Source organism: Cryptococcus neoformans, chromosome 3 (assembly GCF_000149385.1).
Source record: "Cryptococcus neoformans var. neoformans B-3501A chromosome 3, whole genome shotgun sequence".
In the NCBI taxonomy this organism is placed as follows: Eukaryota; Fungi; Basidiomycota; class Tremellomycetes; order Tremellales; family Cryptococcaceae; genus Cryptococcus; species Cryptococcus deneoformans.
The window spans coordinates 259,146-274,145 of record NC_009179.1 but is presented as its reverse complement, the minus strand read 5'-3'; the positions used below and the strand labels follow the sequence as shown (position 1 = coordinate 274,145).

General features: G+C 49.0%; 8 protein-coding genes across 8 annotated transcripts in view; 4 read left to right on the top strand and 4 right to left on the bottom strand.

Moving 5' to 3' along the window:
• The window catches only part of CNBC0920 (hypothetical protein), a gene marked incomplete at both ends in the record, with an annotated part of 2,089 nt that extends 96 nt beyond the window's left edge, over nucleotides 1–1,993 (top strand). Inside the window, 3 exons of the mRNA XM_771506.1 lie at nucleotides 1–232; nucleotides 305–778; nucleotides 831–1,993. The exon at nucleotides 1–232 is cut by the window's left edge and continues 96 nt beyond it. Of these exons, the coding sequence (XP_776599.1) occupies nucleotides 1–232; nucleotides 305–778; nucleotides 831–1,993 (1,869 nt within the window). The remainder of the gene's footprint in view (nucleotides 233–304; nucleotides 779–830) is intronic.
• An 82-nt stretch (nucleotides 1,994–2,075) lies between these two features.
• On the bottom strand, nucleotides 2,076–3,373 carry CNBC0910 (hypothetical protein; the record flags this gene model as incomplete). Its single annotated transcript, XM_771505.1, has 3 exons — nucleotides 2,076–2,348; nucleotides 2,403–2,890; nucleotides 2,938–3,373. 3 exons carry the CDS (start codon nucleotides 3,371–3,373, stop codon nucleotides 2,076–2,078), a joined length of 1,197 nt encoding a protein of 398 aa, XP_776598.1.
• A 230-nt stretch (nucleotides 3,374–3,603) lies between these two features.
• Nucleotides 3,604–5,464, top strand: CNBC0900 (hypothetical protein; the record flags this gene model as incomplete). The annotated part of the gene is made up of 8 exons (XM_771504.1): nucleotides 3,604–3,951; nucleotides 4,002–4,137; nucleotides 4,188–4,242; nucleotides 4,293–4,380; nucleotides 4,432–4,642; nucleotides 4,696–4,826; nucleotides 4,886–5,359; nucleotides 5,426–5,464. The coding sequence occupies 8 exons, from the start codon at nucleotides 3,604–3,606 to the stop codon at nucleotides 5,462–5,464; spliced, it is 1,482 nt and encodes a 493-aa protein (XP_776597.1).
• A 227-nt stretch (nucleotides 5,465–5,691) lies between these two features.
• CNBC0890 (hypothetical protein) lies at nucleotides 5,692–7,108 on the bottom strand (the record flags this gene model as incomplete). Its single annotated transcript, XM_771503.1, has 6 exons — nucleotides 5,692–6,019; nucleotides 6,072–6,151; nucleotides 6,228–6,356; nucleotides 6,417–6,883; nucleotides 6,934–6,961; nucleotides 7,013–7,108. 6 exons carry the CDS (start codon nucleotides 7,106–7,108, stop codon nucleotides 5,692–5,694), a joined length of 1,128 nt encoding a protein of 375 aa, XP_776596.1.
• A 1,708-nt stretch (nucleotides 7,109–8,816) lies between these two features.
• On the top strand, nucleotides 8,817–10,355 carry CNBC0880 (hypothetical protein; the record flags this gene model as incomplete). Its single annotated transcript, XM_771502.1, has 3 exons — nucleotides 8,817–9,428; nucleotides 9,489–10,028; nucleotides 10,191–10,355. 3 exons carry the CDS (start codon nucleotides 8,817–8,819, stop codon nucleotides 10,353–10,355), a joined length of 1,317 nt encoding a protein of 438 aa, XP_776595.1.
• Nucleotides 10,356–10,694: 339 nt separating this feature from the next.
• Nucleotides 10,695–11,947, bottom strand: CNBC0870 (hypothetical protein; the record flags this gene model as incomplete). Its single annotated transcript, XM_771501.1, has 6 exons — nucleotides 10,695–10,867; nucleotides 10,947–11,104; nucleotides 11,181–11,298; nucleotides 11,375–11,511; nucleotides 11,583–11,814; nucleotides 11,893–11,947. The coding sequence occupies 6 exons, from the start codon at nucleotides 11,945–11,947 to the stop codon at nucleotides 10,695–10,697; spliced, it is 873 nt and encodes a 290-aa protein (XP_776594.1).
• A 391-nt stretch (nucleotides 11,948–12,338) lies between these two features.
• On the bottom strand, nucleotides 12,339–14,165 carry CNBC0860 (hypothetical protein; the record flags this gene model as incomplete). The annotated part of the gene is made up of 6 exons (XM_771500.1): nucleotides 12,339–12,472; nucleotides 12,537–12,752; nucleotides 12,808–13,584; nucleotides 13,636–13,853; nucleotides 13,905–14,005; nucleotides 14,070–14,165. 6 exons carry the CDS (start codon nucleotides 14,163–14,165, stop codon nucleotides 12,339–12,341), a joined length of 1,542 nt encoding a protein of 513 aa, XP_776593.1.
• Nucleotides 14,166–14,348: 183 nt separating this feature from the next.
• The window catches only part of CNBC0850 (hypothetical protein), a gene marked incomplete at both ends in the record, with an annotated part of 1,531 nt that continues 879 nt past the window's right edge, over nucleotides 14,349–15,000 (top strand). Inside the window, 4 exons of the mRNA XM_771499.1 lie at nucleotides 14,349–14,365; nucleotides 14,412–14,457; nucleotides 14,539–14,548; nucleotides 14,604–15,000. The exon at nucleotides 14,604–15,000 is cut by the window's right edge and continues 31 nt beyond it. Of these exons, the coding sequence (XP_776592.1) occupies nucleotides 14,349–14,365; nucleotides 14,412–14,457; nucleotides 14,539–14,548; nucleotides 14,604–15,000 (470 nt within the window). The remainder of the gene's footprint in view (nucleotides 14,366–14,411; nucleotides 14,458–14,538; nucleotides 14,549–14,603) is intronic.

The following is a 15,000-nucleotide window of genomic DNA, read 5'->3' as shown; positions in this document are numbered from 1 at the left end:
GGCGACCAGCAGCAGTCCGCTCTCCCTACGTCAGCGTCTACCTTGGCTGCAGCAGCGCCGCCTGCCGCCGGTACTGGTATCAGTTGTCAGACATGTCCTCAAGCAGACTTCGATACTATTGAAGAGCAGCGGGCGCATTTCAAAAGCGATTGGCATCGATATAATGTCAAGGTCAAACTGAATGCAAGTGGCAAGGTTATCAGTCTTGAGGAGTGGGACAACATGGTTGAAGGTGTGTGTCTATCGACCATGGCTCGAAAGACATCAATGAAATGTTTGGGCAAGCTGACAATATGAAATTTAGGTATTTCATCAATATCGGGAAGTGCTTCTTCTACCTCTGGATCCGAGCAGAGCAAAGTGGCTCGTCTACTCAAGAATCAATCACTTGATGAATCAGACGACGGCTCTTCTGCTGCTGCCGAGCTGGCTGATCGTCAACGTCGAGCCCATCTTCGTACAGCCGTCATTTGGTTCTCCCCTTGCGCCCCTGTTCCTGAACTAAACATACCGAAAGACACCCAATTCGGCGTTCACCGAGCTCTCTTTCCCCCTTATGAAAAGGCTGGTGACTATCTGGAGGAATTGAGACGAATGCAGCTGACGGGTGATGAAGAAGAGGATGGGGAGAGGAGGTTGACGTTTTTGATGGTTGCAGGAGGACATTTTGCAGGAATGGTTGTTGGGATAAGACCGAGGGGCAAAACGGAGAAGCAAGACGTCAAAGGAGCTGGGGACGTGAGGGTTCTGAAACACAAGACTTTCCATCGTTATACGAGTACGTCTTGAGGTCTCTCTAGCTTAAACGCATACGCTGACATATATGATAGCTCGTAAGAAGCAAGGTGGGTCTCAGGCAATTAACGACAACAACAAGTCAAAAGCCATCTCTGCCGGTGCCATGCTCCGTAGATACGGTGAACAAGCCCTTCAAGAAGAAATTCGTGCGCTTCTTATCGATTGGGCCGATGATATCCATGCTTCAGAGCGTATATTCATCCGTGCCAGTACGCATGGAAAAAAGTCTTTTTGGGGCTACGAAAACGCTCCGCTCGAGAAGAATGATGAACGGATAAGGACGTTCCCTTTCCCTACGAGAAGACCGACCTTACAAGAATTGTTGAGGTGTTGGCATGAGTTAACAAGGGTTAGGGTTTCTCATTTGAGCGAGGAGGCATTGAAACAGCAAGATGAAGCGTACATCGCTTCACTCCAGCCCAAGACGCAGACAAAGGCCAAGCCTGCCCCCGCGCCAGTCAAGGAAGTCAAGTCAATAGCACCAAAGATTTCGGCGGAGGAAGAGGCGAGATTGGACAGATGGAAGAGATTGGACGAAATGGTACGGAAAGGACGTATTAATGCGTTGAAACCTTTCTGGGAAAAGTACAGCGAAGAATTTTTATCCAACCCTGCTTCAGCATCGTCTTCCCTTTCTCCCGAAGAAAAATCACAGTACACACAACCTTATCTTCTCTCCGCAGCGTCATCGTCATCTCAACCTGAAGTCTTGACATACTTCCTTTCCGAACTTAAATTTGACCCGACCCTGGCCGTCCCTGGTGACGCGTTAAAACGCCCATATGACCTCGCCGCATCAAAAGTTATGAGAGATATCTATCGTAAGGTTGCTTACGACAATCCAGACTTGTGGGACTGGAAAGCGGCGCGCGTGCCACCAGGATTGAGCGAGGAAATGGAGGCAGAGCAAAGGGAGAAGAAAGCCGGAAGGAGAAAGGGGTTGAAGGAAAAGCTCAAGGAGAGGGAGAAGTCTAGACAGGAAGCAGAGGTGAGGGAAGCGCAAGAAGAGGAGGAGAGACGGTTGAAGACGGAGAAGCAAGAGAGGGAGAAGCCAACGAGGTTGGGTGTGAGCGGTCCGCAGAAGTTGGGTGGTGGTTCTGCCGAAGGGCTGGCCGGGCTGAGTGCGGAGATGAGGATGCAGATTGAAAGAGAACGGAGAGCTAGGGCTGCAGAGGCGCGGTTTGGCAGCAGATAGGTTATTTGTATTTGCATAGTGGCCTAGATCTATATACAACAACACAATGATAATTCCCCTGTAATCGTAAAGGCACAACAAACTATCTGCTGCGCAAGGCGGACCACCTTTCCGTAAACTTCTCATTCATTTGCAACCTTAAAGCTTCTTCTCTGCTTACGTACTCCTCCACTGAGTCTATCAAAAGATTGTGCAGCACAACTGCTGCTAGGACCATGTCTCGTGCCTTTTCTGCTTCGTCGGCGTAAATAAGAATGTGCGCCGCATTGAGGTATTGCCACCGAGATTTGATCATACCCCATGCTGTTTGTATCATATTGCGTATCAATGGTTGGGCTTGGTGGTTGAAGAACATCTGTGAGAAAACATAAGCATAGTACTAAGCAGGAGAGCAATGAATGTTGAGTACCTGTCGTTGGACAGTGGGATCATCTGTCTCTTGCTGTTTCGGGTCCAGATCATACAGAGGCAAAACCATGTTGCCACACTCAAATCCCTTATCGGCCACGACAAACTGTTTGCCGTCGAAATACTCCCCAGTACTTCCGCTTCGCCATGGTAGCCCATCTTGCATCGTCTTGTCTTGTCCTTTCCCCTCTGTGGGCCCTGCAACAACCATCCGCATTCTCAAACGGTCATCACACACCCCCAAAAAATTGTACCCTTCGCGACAGCTTTCCTGCCAATACTCCATTGGCCCACCAGGTTTCAATCCACCTCTGTGAAAATGCATGTGAATGCCGTCAAGATAGCCAATACATTCGGGTATGCGATTGGACGATGGAGAATGTGAGCAAATGAAGGAACGTTCTTGTGATGAAGGCCAGGAAACGATCAAAGGGAACTGTTCGAGGACGGCGGTGAGGGCGCGTTTGGTCCACTCGTTTGTAGTACCGGCTATGACGAAGGATCAGTTTTCGCGTATGAAAACTGGTAGTGCTTACCACTGATGCCAAATTTCTGCTGTATGTCCTTGGTAGTCATGCACCCAGGCTGAGCCAATCTATACACCAGTAAAGCTAGTTGATACTCTGCTTTCGCCTGTTTTCTACTCCCCGTGCTCTGGAACACTGACGCGCCTGCAAATCTAACCCATATCTCTTTCTCCATCTCCTGCTTTGACATCCTAAAGCTTCTCCTAAATTCCTCCTCTGGGGCATTCAGTATGGCATCTATGTTCTCGGACATGCTTGAAGAGAGATGGGACTTTTTGTATGTCGCAGGACGGTCATAGTACCGTTTGCTCTCTATTTCCGTGCGACGCGCCAGCTCGGCATCGTATTGTGCTCGATATTTCGGTATATGAAGCAGGGGTTGAAGTTGCTGTAGACTACTGTCGAGTTCCCGGAGGGCTCTTGCCTTCTTGGTGACTTTGGGCATTTGAGATATGTTGATTGCGTGTTGGAAAGAGAAGAGTGGAGCAGTAAAGTGGAGGTAATGAGAGCCCCTCAGTATTGTTGTTTGTTGCCGCGTACCGAGTATGTAGTTACGATGTTAATTAAGCCTGTCGCCATCGCTTTATTATTAGTTCCCGCGGTCGTTACTCTCCACTATTATCTGCGCACTTCGCTATACTCTGATATACTTTCCCCCCAAATCGCTCACAAGCTATGGACCAGGACGGATTTCACTCAATTGCATGGGACGACGCACCCTCAAGCAACCCTCCTCTGTCTGCCCCGTCGCCATCTCAATCGCCATTTGAAGAGGGCTTCGAATCCATCTCACCGTCATCCGCACAACCGCCGGCTTCAGATCAGTATGAAGGTTACGATAACTCAAAGGCTGGTGAAGCTGGAGACGTTGGGGTGACATTGGATAGGAGGGAGAGGCTTGGGGGTCACGAAGTTGATGGATCAGTCTGGAATGGGAAATGGATGGATGTGCAGGTCAGAGAACCCGCCAAAGAGCACGAGGGGAGTAAGGATATGTACGTTTCGTACGCTGTCAAGACAGAGGCAAGTTTATGACTGTGTGAATGGGAGAATGTTCTGATTTCAATGAATAGACGAGCCTTCCAACATTCAGGAAACCTCTCACAGTTGTCCGGAGGCGATTTCAGGACTTTGTCTTTCTGCGAGAACATCTCGTGAAGAACTTTCCAGCTTGCGTCGTGCCTCCGATCCCTGATAAGCATCGTTTAGGTAAGCTCCTTGCCTATCATATGGAGATCATCGCTCAATCATATGAACAGAATACATCAAGGGAGACAGGTTCTCTCCTGAGTTTGTCGAACGTCGCCGATTGGAGTAGGTACAAGCTTTGGTGAAAGATCGACCTATGCTGATGCTATCAACAGTTTGCAACGATTCGCGGATAGGATAGCACGCCATCCCGTCCTTCAACGTAGCCAACTTGTCAACGACTTCCTTCAAAGCACAGAATGGGCAAGTCCATTTGGTATACCAGCCCACTAGCAAGCTAACACTGCTGTACAGAGCGTAGCCAAGCACCACCACATCTCCCATCCACCTCCTGAATCTCACGCGTCTCTCATAGACTCCTTGTCTGACACCTTTATCAATGCTTTCTCACGGGTTCGTAAGCCCGATGCGAGATTTGTGGAGATGACCGAAGAGTTGGAGAGGTTTGAAGAAGGCCTGACTGGAGTGGAAAGGGTCGTTGGGCGAGGAAAGAGTCGGGTTGATGGTACGGCTCTTATTATTGGTGATGGGATTATAGAGCGCTGATAATCTATCTAGACCTGGCGGCTGATTATCAGGACATGGCAGCTGCTTATCAAGGATTGGGGTACCTCGAATCAGGTATCACCGAACCCCTCAACCGCTTCGCAGAGAAGATGCTGGACTTTTCCACTCTGCTCAAACACATGGTATGCGTCTACCCATACTTAACGAAAATTCTTATACTGACGCGATAGTACATCGATAGAATAACACAACCATCGAACCGTTCCTCTCTTCCTCCCATTCACTCCTCTCATACTCTGCCACCCACCGTAACGTCATCAAGCTCCGAGATCAGAAGCAACTCGACTTTGAAGAACTCTCTGCCTATCTCTCGGCCATTGTGTCAGAACGTGATCGCCTTGCAGCCCTTTCCTCGGGTCACACTGCCGCTCCTGTAGGTCTCGGAACGTATCTCCGTGATCAGATGGATAAATTGCGCGGAACGGATGACATCCATACCCGGCGGGAAAGGATGAGGAAGATGGATGGGAAAATCAAAGAGTTGCAAGATGCTGTGACATTGGCGCATGAGACGAGTAATGCGTTTTCGGAAGAGGTTATCAAGGAGCATGCGTATTTCGAGCTGGAAAAGAAGCAGGAGATGAAGGATGCGTTGCAGGCGTATACGGATGGACAGGTGGAGATGCTGCAACAGGCGATGGATGACTGGGATCGCGTAAGTGCCTGCATCCACGCGTGGTAGAGACTGTTTGGCTAATTCTTCTATCGCGGGCGATCACAGATTATTCCACTTCTTCAACGAATACGCGTAGATGTTTGAGTGTCGCAATCACTAAAACTAAATTAAAACGGTGGTTTTGCTCTTCGTTTGTTGTATATGCAGTCTCGTCATAATCCTTGGTTGAAAGCAGATAGGAAGGTAAATTAGAAATCATGACTTTTCATTCCCCCGATTTGTATAAACAATGCCCATGCTATGCCTTACACCATGACAACCAAGCACCCCCTTTAATACATAAGTATCACAACACCTTCGCTTATTCTTCTTTATTGCCTCTTTGCCAGCTCCTCCGCTGCCAAAACGATCTCCTTCCCCCCTATCGTACCGGTTCTTCCACTCACACCAAACGTTAACGCATAACCGGGGGGCAACTCTGTTCCCGCAGGCGGCAATTCGAGCACAGGCCAGCTGGCGGGTTTCGGCTTGACGAGAGTGATTTCAACTTTGGTGCTGAGGATACGGTAAGAAGATACGTTGGGGTCAATGGGTCCGTAGAGAGTGACGGTTTTGAGAACTCGTTTGTTTGAAGGGAGAGAGAGGGAAAGAGAGAGTGTTTGCGGGGTGAATGTGATGGTGGAACGAGACTTATCGGCACTGGAGATAAAATGCTGGTTAGAACTATTAATGCGGTATGGGGAATACTTACCCTTTGGCGAATGCGGAGACGATCACTTGTGTTGGTGTTTGATAATGATCCAGTCTACAGTTGACTACTTCCTCCTTGGTCTATTCGACATGCCATATATCAGCATCGCGTGTTTGATTGTCTTGCAAAGTAGAAAAGTGCAGAGCACAGACTCACTTCATCCTTCTTTGGTCCCATAAACAAATGCTTCCCTTCTTTACATCCCGGGATCTTCATGAATTCATCAAACTCGAGCACTCGTCGCTTACAGCACAAGTAACCCTTTGAACCTTCGTGGAATATCGCCTACGCCAACGTTCTTTCATCAGTGTTGTAGGTGAATGGAAAAAAAAGATTGAAACTGACAGCCTGAGGGTGGTATCTACAAACCGCTTTCTCCCCGTCTCCTCTGGAGACCTCCTCCCCTTCCCAAGTAGCTCCACATGCAAGACGTTTGCATCTTGCACCCTCGGGTACAGGAACAGAAGGATCATCCTGCTCCTCTTCCTTGACCTCTTTATGCTCCTTGTTGGGTTGAGAAGGTGTAACAGCTGTAAGCGCGGATGGAACAGAAGAAGGAGCGGAGGTGGCAGTGTTTGAAATCTTGCTAGATTCAGCGGTTGGAAGCTTGGCAGTGGGCGCGGCAGTGCCGTACGTTTCGACACCGTCACTCGAGATGTTGGTGACTACTAGATGTGATCCAGCCTCGGAACCTCTTTGCGGGGCAGCGGGGTTGACGCGAGGCGCTGATGTGTGTTTGCCTTTTGTGCAAGGTGGGAGCGCCATGAAAGCGTCGAATTCGAGAACAGGCTTGTTGGTCTCTTTGCAGCATGCTGTGACCAAGATCAGTATGTCAGATTCATGATATTTGACAGAGACTTACACCATGACTTGAGTCCCTCGTGAAAGATCTATAGAATGTTAGAATGTACAACAGCAATGTACAGTCAAAGAGAACATACTGGCCCTCCTGGGTGATAAGCGCAGCTGCCATCTTGGTTGTTATCTTCTTCGTATTCCTTTCCACAAGTTTGATTTGTGCACTTGAGTACTGCCATTGTGGGCTGCTTGGAAAAAGTCGGAGATCCACAAAACTATCCTGGGCAGATGTTATCGAGCGAAATATCTGCTGGTGCTAACGACGGAAGATGGATGGACTGGAAATGTCTAGAAACAGAAGTCACGTGACTCAGCCTTGTTCTATTTATTGTTGCCTCGGCTCTCCGTTTGTGTATCACCTGACTAACGAACTCATGCACATCACAACCATGCAGTATAAGAACAAATAAGATCAACAAATACAAGCTGTGAAAGTTAAGAAGCTAGCAATAGTTAAAGACGCCAGATCGTCTCATGCCAGCGATGATAAGACATCGTACTCCATTAGAAGGTTAAGTGACTTTTACTATGCTACGTAGCCCGCCTGTCATCGTCTCAACCACCAAAGGACAACAAAGATCCACAGGACGAATAATAAAAACATCATTAGCCAACACCAGTTCCCGCCCTGCCGTTTGGCCATCTTGTTCATCCGCCTGAATGTCCCGCTCAGGAAGGAAGAGGTGGATGAAAAGGTGTCATTCTAATTTTTATGGTTAGGGGCGTACAGCATGAAAAAAAAAAAAAAAAGAGATCGGAGATGGATACTTGCCATGTTGCCTAATTGGATATTACTATCCCGCACTTCGTTTCCTATTCCTGTTGTGATCTGCACCTTCCCGTAAGCAAATACAAATTCCACAGTCACCTGATTACGACTCACGTCTTTCAAGATCTTAACCTTGCCTAACAACCCTTCTAACCGTTCATCATTCTGTCCCTCGATGTCATGTGTTGCTCTCGTATATCCGCTCCCCATGCCACCTCCGTATGGGGATTCTGAGAATTGACTTGTACCTGCTGAGGATCCTGGTCGGAATGATGAAGGAGATACGCGCCCGGAAGATGGACCCGACGGAGGGAAGAGGGCATTGGATGATTGTGGATTCCGTTGAGATAGTGTTGTTAGACTGAGGGTGCCAAGAAGGGATAGACGGAGAACGCGACGCCAGCGGTAGCAGATTGGGGTCGTTAGTGGGTGCAAATACTTGGACCAGGATGAAGACCCACTGGCTCATTCTGTATTGGATGATCGAGTGCGGTGTGGACGTGATTTGTAAATAAATGCTGACAATGTGCTTCGGAATTGGGATCTCTGTTCGTTGCAGCGCGGGTAGGGGGCTTGGTTACGGAAAACTCTACAGTTCTGTGATATATGCTTGTTCTTCAAGTCGTGAAGAGATCTGGCCAAGAAATGATCCGCCGGATTGGTGTGTGGTGGCTCGTGGCTATGCATGGGATCAAATGCCCGAGATTGGGAACTCGCTGTTTTTCCTTCACCGGTGCGGGCGGCGTGCCCCGCTCTGGAATCCGCCCTCTGGTGTCCCGCTTTCTGGTGGCTAGACTGGGCGGGAGTATATTATCTAGCTGGGGTGCCTTGGGCTATCCCTCTGGTTGATGTCCCTGATTGTCCTGGCTTTCACTTTTCCCAGGCACGGCTCTCCCAGAGTCATGACAGACCGAAAGAACAGGAGGGGATTGCGACTTGCGAGGGGGCACTAGCTCTTCAGCTCTCCACTTTCTTTGGCCACTGTTTTTCCCTTCGCTCTCACCCGCTGCCATAGCTCATGCCTATAATAGCTCCTCCCTCCCCTCGACTCCCCGCCCCTCGTATACTCCCGTCTCCGTACTTGCCAGCACAGCACCGTTCCCACTCACAGCCCCACAATGTCAAAGTACCCCCAGCCTCACCACTCCCCGTATCACTCCTCCAGTTCCCTCCCTCAGCAGACATCCCAACAGCAGCCGTCTGTCCAGTATTTATACGACCCGTCACAACCCTATACCTCCGCCATCCCCTCGCCACAGCTCAACAGCAATCTATCCAGACCCCCAAACTCTGGCCCGGCCAGTACCGCCCCTTCTTCTTCACCCAGATTTCAGCCATATTCGCGCCCGCAACCACAGCGATCGACCTCGTCCAACTCTACCCAATCGGTGCAGCAGAATAACAATATGGGTATGCCGCCTCCTAGTCTCCCGCCGTCAAATTCCATACGCCCTCCTACTCAAATATCGCCATCTCATCAACCGTCGCCGCTTCACCAGTCTGCGTTATCCTTTCTTCCCCCTCAAGAACTCTCAAGAGGCTACAGTGAATCGACGCACAGTCCTAACCATCTTTCTAATCCACTATACAACACTGGTTACGACGAGATAATGTACAGCAACACGGGTGTGCAGCAACCGTACCTGCCTGTTTTACCAGATACGGGAAACCACGAGCCTTGGGACAGACCTCTGAACGATCAAAGAGTTGGACCAGACGAATACTCCCAGGCAAGTGATTCGCATTGCCAAGTCACTCGATGACGAGACTAACCTTGCACTCGCCCGCAGGCACTGGCCATTTACACTCATATCTATGATTCTGTCCCCTACTTTGTCCCCAACACTCAACCTGCCCCTCATATACCTGAAAACCACAACCACACGACCACATACGAATCAGTTGTTCTTCTTGCCAATGAAGGGCACCAGATCCTCACAGGGCAAGTGGACTCCCATCAACGTCACACCCTCACGTCCTCGACGGGAGTTGGTGTCACATCATTGCCCACAGGAATGGGCGGTGCTGCTCAAGTCCATACGGGACCTAGTCCGGGACCTGGTGCAGCGTCCACGAATCATGCCAACGCAAATCCGAACAATATCAACCACGGGAACAACATCAGTATCGGGAACGGGAAGCAGGGAAGCAGTGGTACCGCGAGCGGTGCTGGTACGCTGTCAGGAAGCACGATGACGGCGGGAAGGAAGAGGGGGAATTCGGGCGACAAGAAGAACGGGCCTCCACCGACGTGTTTGGGCTGTGGCGCGACAGAGACACCAGAGTGGCGAAGAGGGCCGATGGGTCCGAGAACATTGTGTAATGCCTGTGTAAGTTTAGGTCTCAATCCAATCCCTCCTTTGGCCCCTTTCCCGCTTTTCAGGGCACACTAGCTCCATCATGAACTTGTTTCGATCACTTTGCCACTCTTTCTGCGAGTGGCAAACGCGCGTGAGCGAGTTGAATAGACGCTGACATCCATTCGTCGATAGGGGTTGGTACACATGAAGTTGCAGAGAAAGAAGAAGAAGGCAGAGGAGAAAGCGAGATTGGAGGCAGAGAAGGAGAAGGAAGCGGCGACGGCGGCGTTAGGCATGGTGGGAGGGGGCTTTGGCAGTGGCTTAGCAAGTGCTTTACCAAGCGCTTTCCTTCCTTAGCCGGAATAGCAAAAAAAACAGCTTGGTGCGCCAAGATGAACATTACGAAAAACGCCAAAGAAAGATCTACCGTTGTGAGCATGTTGAAAAAGAAAATGGACCTGGCAAATCCAAGTAGAGATTTTTGTTGTACATTGTTAAGGTCGTGAATATCCTTGTAAAAATCAGTAGTATGTTTATTGCTTAGACTGGTGGAGGGAGAGGCTGGAGCTGAAAGGGAATCAATCACCTTTTTTTGTGCTCATATGTCGACTTTTGGGTAATATAGTTACATCCACATAGCAAAAGTAGGTACGCATATGAACCCTTTGTGAAGCCGTCATTCCTCCGCCCATTTCCCTATCTTCCTTCAGTCTCAGCCTTTTCGTCATCGAGATTGGCCTGTTCCAACCCTGCGATAAGTGTCTCGACAACATCTCGCTCTTCGTCGCTATCATTGTCTTGCTCCGTTTGCCATTCACTTCCCTGGTGGTTCGGGTTCTCTCTCAACAAATCTGCTCCTTCGTCGGCATCTACATTCCCGAATCCATCATTGCCTCATCAGCCAAAGATTTTTTTTTAAAACTCATACAGAAATAAAGAGATGCATACCTCTTTGCCGGCGACGTTCGACCCTTTCTTCTTCCATCTCCCGCTGAATACTTTCCTGCATAGCCTTGATTTCATCGGCATCTTTGCATGTGCGGTATCGTTCGATAAGGTGAGAGTTCAGTTTATAGAAAGAATGTCCCCATGAAAACTTTGCTAGCCTTCAGTTCGTCGTCGCCCTAAGTCAGCATTTTTGTTCTCTGTTCAAAGTTTAAACATTGATGAAAGAAAACATACAGAACTTCAGCCCAGTCGGCGTGACCGGTGATGTAGAATCCAGCAGCAAGTGCTTCAACGCAGTTCAGCCGCCATGGTTTGCCATAATTGACCGGGTTGCTTGCAATCAGGAAAGGCACTGAAATCGCCAACATCAGCCCAAATCTCCAAATAACCTTGACCCTGAAACAGAGGAAAGGTGTGAGAAAACGCACGTAAACGCTCGTAAGGAGACTTGATTTTGTTGAACGGCACTTCATCTAATCGCGCCCAACTGCACTCGACAACGGCGAGTCCGCTCATTTGGACAATCTCATCATCTTCCGGTGAGATGACTTTCTTTCCCTTTGGTCTACATCCTCATATCAGTTCTAATCTGACAATATGAAAGCCACTCAAAGGTCAAGAACGAGAATGGCTCACGTCAAGACGATACCCCTAAATCTCTGGCCTACTCGCATGGCGTTGATTAACCCATGCCTAGCCAATTTCTTTCCTGAACATCGTTTCGGATCACAATGATCAAAATCCCACATGGCTACGGGGACTTCGATCGTGGCAGGCTCCTCTTCTGAGCTTTCCTCATCCTCTTCATCGTCCTTTTCGGAACCAGAACCAGAACCCGAACCCGAACCGGAGTCTGACTCCTCGGAACCTGATTCATCCGTCAGCGAAATCTGCGAGAGCACTCCCCCAATTATTTTGGAATGGAAAGGAGAAGGAATGAACATACTTGTGTCAAGGTTCTCACCTGCCATTACTCGTCGGAATATCTCTTCGTCGTCCATGCCTTCCCTGGCGCCCCCTCCGCTAGGACCGGAACGTAAAGCTTTTTGCCTCCCACTCCCTCCAGCTCGAGCGACAGAGAATCCCCCTCGTCCACGGCCACGTCCACGAGGCGCTGTTGAACGTTGGTTCCTTTCCTTGTTTGGTTTCCCCATGTTTTCAAAGGATTATCTGAATACTGATGAGGAGAGAGGTGAATTGTTGTTGATTTGCGACGCCGAGAAAGACAGGAATTTTTGGTCGGGATTATTTCTCTTCCACCCTGCCCGCCCTGTGCTGTACGTATCCATGTCTAATATCCCATCTATGTTCTTGACCATGTCGTTTCCAGATCTGCATATTTATGTAAATAAGTTGGTGCCCAAACAAATGCATCCCATGCTGATACATATTTTAAATAAGACCCTGTCTCTGCAACTGCTCATACGTCCTCTTATCATACACGTTTCCTTCTTCATCTTCAAACTCCTCCGCCTTGTCCATTGCGGTGATTTCTTGTCGGCCTTCTCGCTTCAGCTTCTCAGCAACTGCCAATCAAACGATTAGTATCATTATAATCTTCAGGAGGGTGCAAAGAAGACCTGGACTCACGGGCAAGGGCGTCATTAATTTTGGTGATATACATAAAGTGCTTGGATGGCGGTAATCCCAACGCCCGTAAACCAAACGCATGCTTTGACTCCATAAAGTGCTTTTCGAAAGCCTTTCGGCCGTTATACGTCGCATTAGAGCAAATTTCACAAGAGAATTCAACACCGAGACCGTGGAGTTTGTACAACCAGTAAGGGATTGGTTTACCGTCCCATCCTAAAGGGAAATTGTCAGTGAGCGGTGCAAGTGATTATCAAAAACCGCAACATACCAAGAGGAAGCTTGAGCGGGTTGTAAATTTTCCCATCATCTGACTCCTCGTCCGACTCCTGACCACCAAGCTCGACCGCTTCAGCTGGTCCTTCCTCCTGCTCCTCAATCTCCTGCTCTCTTTCCCTGGCTGTCAACGCCATCTTCCTTTCCACTTCGTTTCTAGAATCAGACAACAGTTGAGGTATAGGAGGAAAAGTCAAGAGGGCAGTGACGAGGAATGTAAGACGAGCGGGAACCATGAGCTTTGAACGGTTAGAATTGTTGGGAGTGGTGGCGGGAGCCGGGGATGATGTGGATGGAGCAGCAGACTGTCCCTCAGCGGCCTTCTTCTTGTGGCCTTTGGAGTTGAGATGCGCGTCGTACACTGTTTGCTTTGAATAGTTCTTTTGGCAATACTGACACCAGATCCCCTCGCCACCGTTCGCCTGCTTCTTCGCTCCAGAATTCTCCCACCCATCGATCTGATCAGCCTCCCAAGCTGTCTCGAACCTCTGTTCCTCCTCCTTAATCTTTTTTTGGATATTCACAAGCGGTAAAGCCCTCTCGAAAAAGGAGAGAAGGTAGGTGTACAATGTTTGGACGTATTCTAGGTAAGCGGCGTTGGACTTTTCCTTGAGGTCGAGAGTGCGTTCGACTTTGCCGTGCTTGAGCATGTCGAGATATGCAACATAAGAGAGACGAGTGGATCCCTTGAGGTTGAGGTATTGGGAATGGGAAAGGTAAAGGTCAAGGTGTTTGCCGTAGGCTTCCTCACCAGAGAATATGGAATCAAGAGCTATGTTCCAGTCAGCCGCCATCCAAGCGCAGTACATTCTCACAGACTCACGGTCAACAACAGTAGGCTCCTCCTCTCCTTCCACCTGGATTACCTGTACGCCGTCACCCTTGACTAATTCATCCAACTCATTGATGAACTGTCGCGCATTAATCCCAACATTTCGAGAGTGAAAGTCCTTAATCTTGTTGAAACGAGTGTAGAACTCAGCAAGGTCATCCTCTCCTGGAGCGGGGGCTGATAACAGAGCGAGTTCTCTGGGCCGCAACCTACGTGACGGTCGTGAGTACGGGATCACGCAAGTGACATCTGAAACGCACCCCGGGATGTCTTCGTATTGCTCGACAAGCTCTTTCCGCAGAGTTCCAATTCTTCCTAAAATTTCTGCAGCCTTTCTATCCCTTCTAACCACATTTTTAGTCTACAATCGCAGATACATTAGCACGTCATGAGTTTGTTGTATTGTGTTGTGCAGGAGTACTCACGGCGGTGGGGTTTTGCATGAGAACCTCGGCGAGAGCCTGCTCATATCGCTCTATGCTCTCATGAGTTTGTCGCTGAGTCTCTATAATAGAATCCATGGTGTTGAGGGATGGGTTGTGGATGTACAAGTATAGAGGAAATGTAGTGCAAAGGAAATGATAGAGGAGATGAAATGGCCACACTCGCGGAAATTTTCGGCGACACCCGTTCTATTGTATTCCATCTTCTCTTGCATCTCAGTACATCTATACTTGTCATTCAAACATATATCACGAATAAACATGGCTGGTGTTAATGTGTAAGTACGTAGTCATTCTGTCCAGCTACCAGCTTACATCTAGTAGTGGCGACGACAAGCTCGTATTCGAGTCTTCCGAAGCCGTCACGGTCGTACGTATATAAACTCTGATGTTTCTTCGAGAGGTTCAGGAGTGCTCATAAGACGAACACTTTTGTTCCTCTCGACTTTAGGCTCCTACCTGTGAGTACAACTTAATCAATCCTTGTAAACAAATGCTGATGATTTTCCTATACAGTCGAGGCTCTCAACTTGAAAGAAGATCTCTTGCGCGGAATTTATGCTTACAACTTTGAGAAACCTTCCGCCATCCAGCAACGTGCGATCATCCCCATCATCCGTGGTCGAGATGTTATTGCCCAAGCCCAGTCTGGTACGGGTAAAACCGCCACCTTTTCTATCTCAATGCTTCAGTCCATCGACACCAACTTGCGCGAGACTCAGGCTTTGGTTCTGTCCCCCACAAGGGAATTGGCTGTACAGATCCAAACCGTCGTTCTCGCTCTCGGTGACTACATGAACGTCTCTTGTCATGCTTGTATTGGAGGAACCAGCGTTGGTGAAGACATTAGGAAGCTTGAGGCTGGGCAGCAGGTTGTCAGTGGTACTCCTGGACGAGTGTTTGACATGATCCG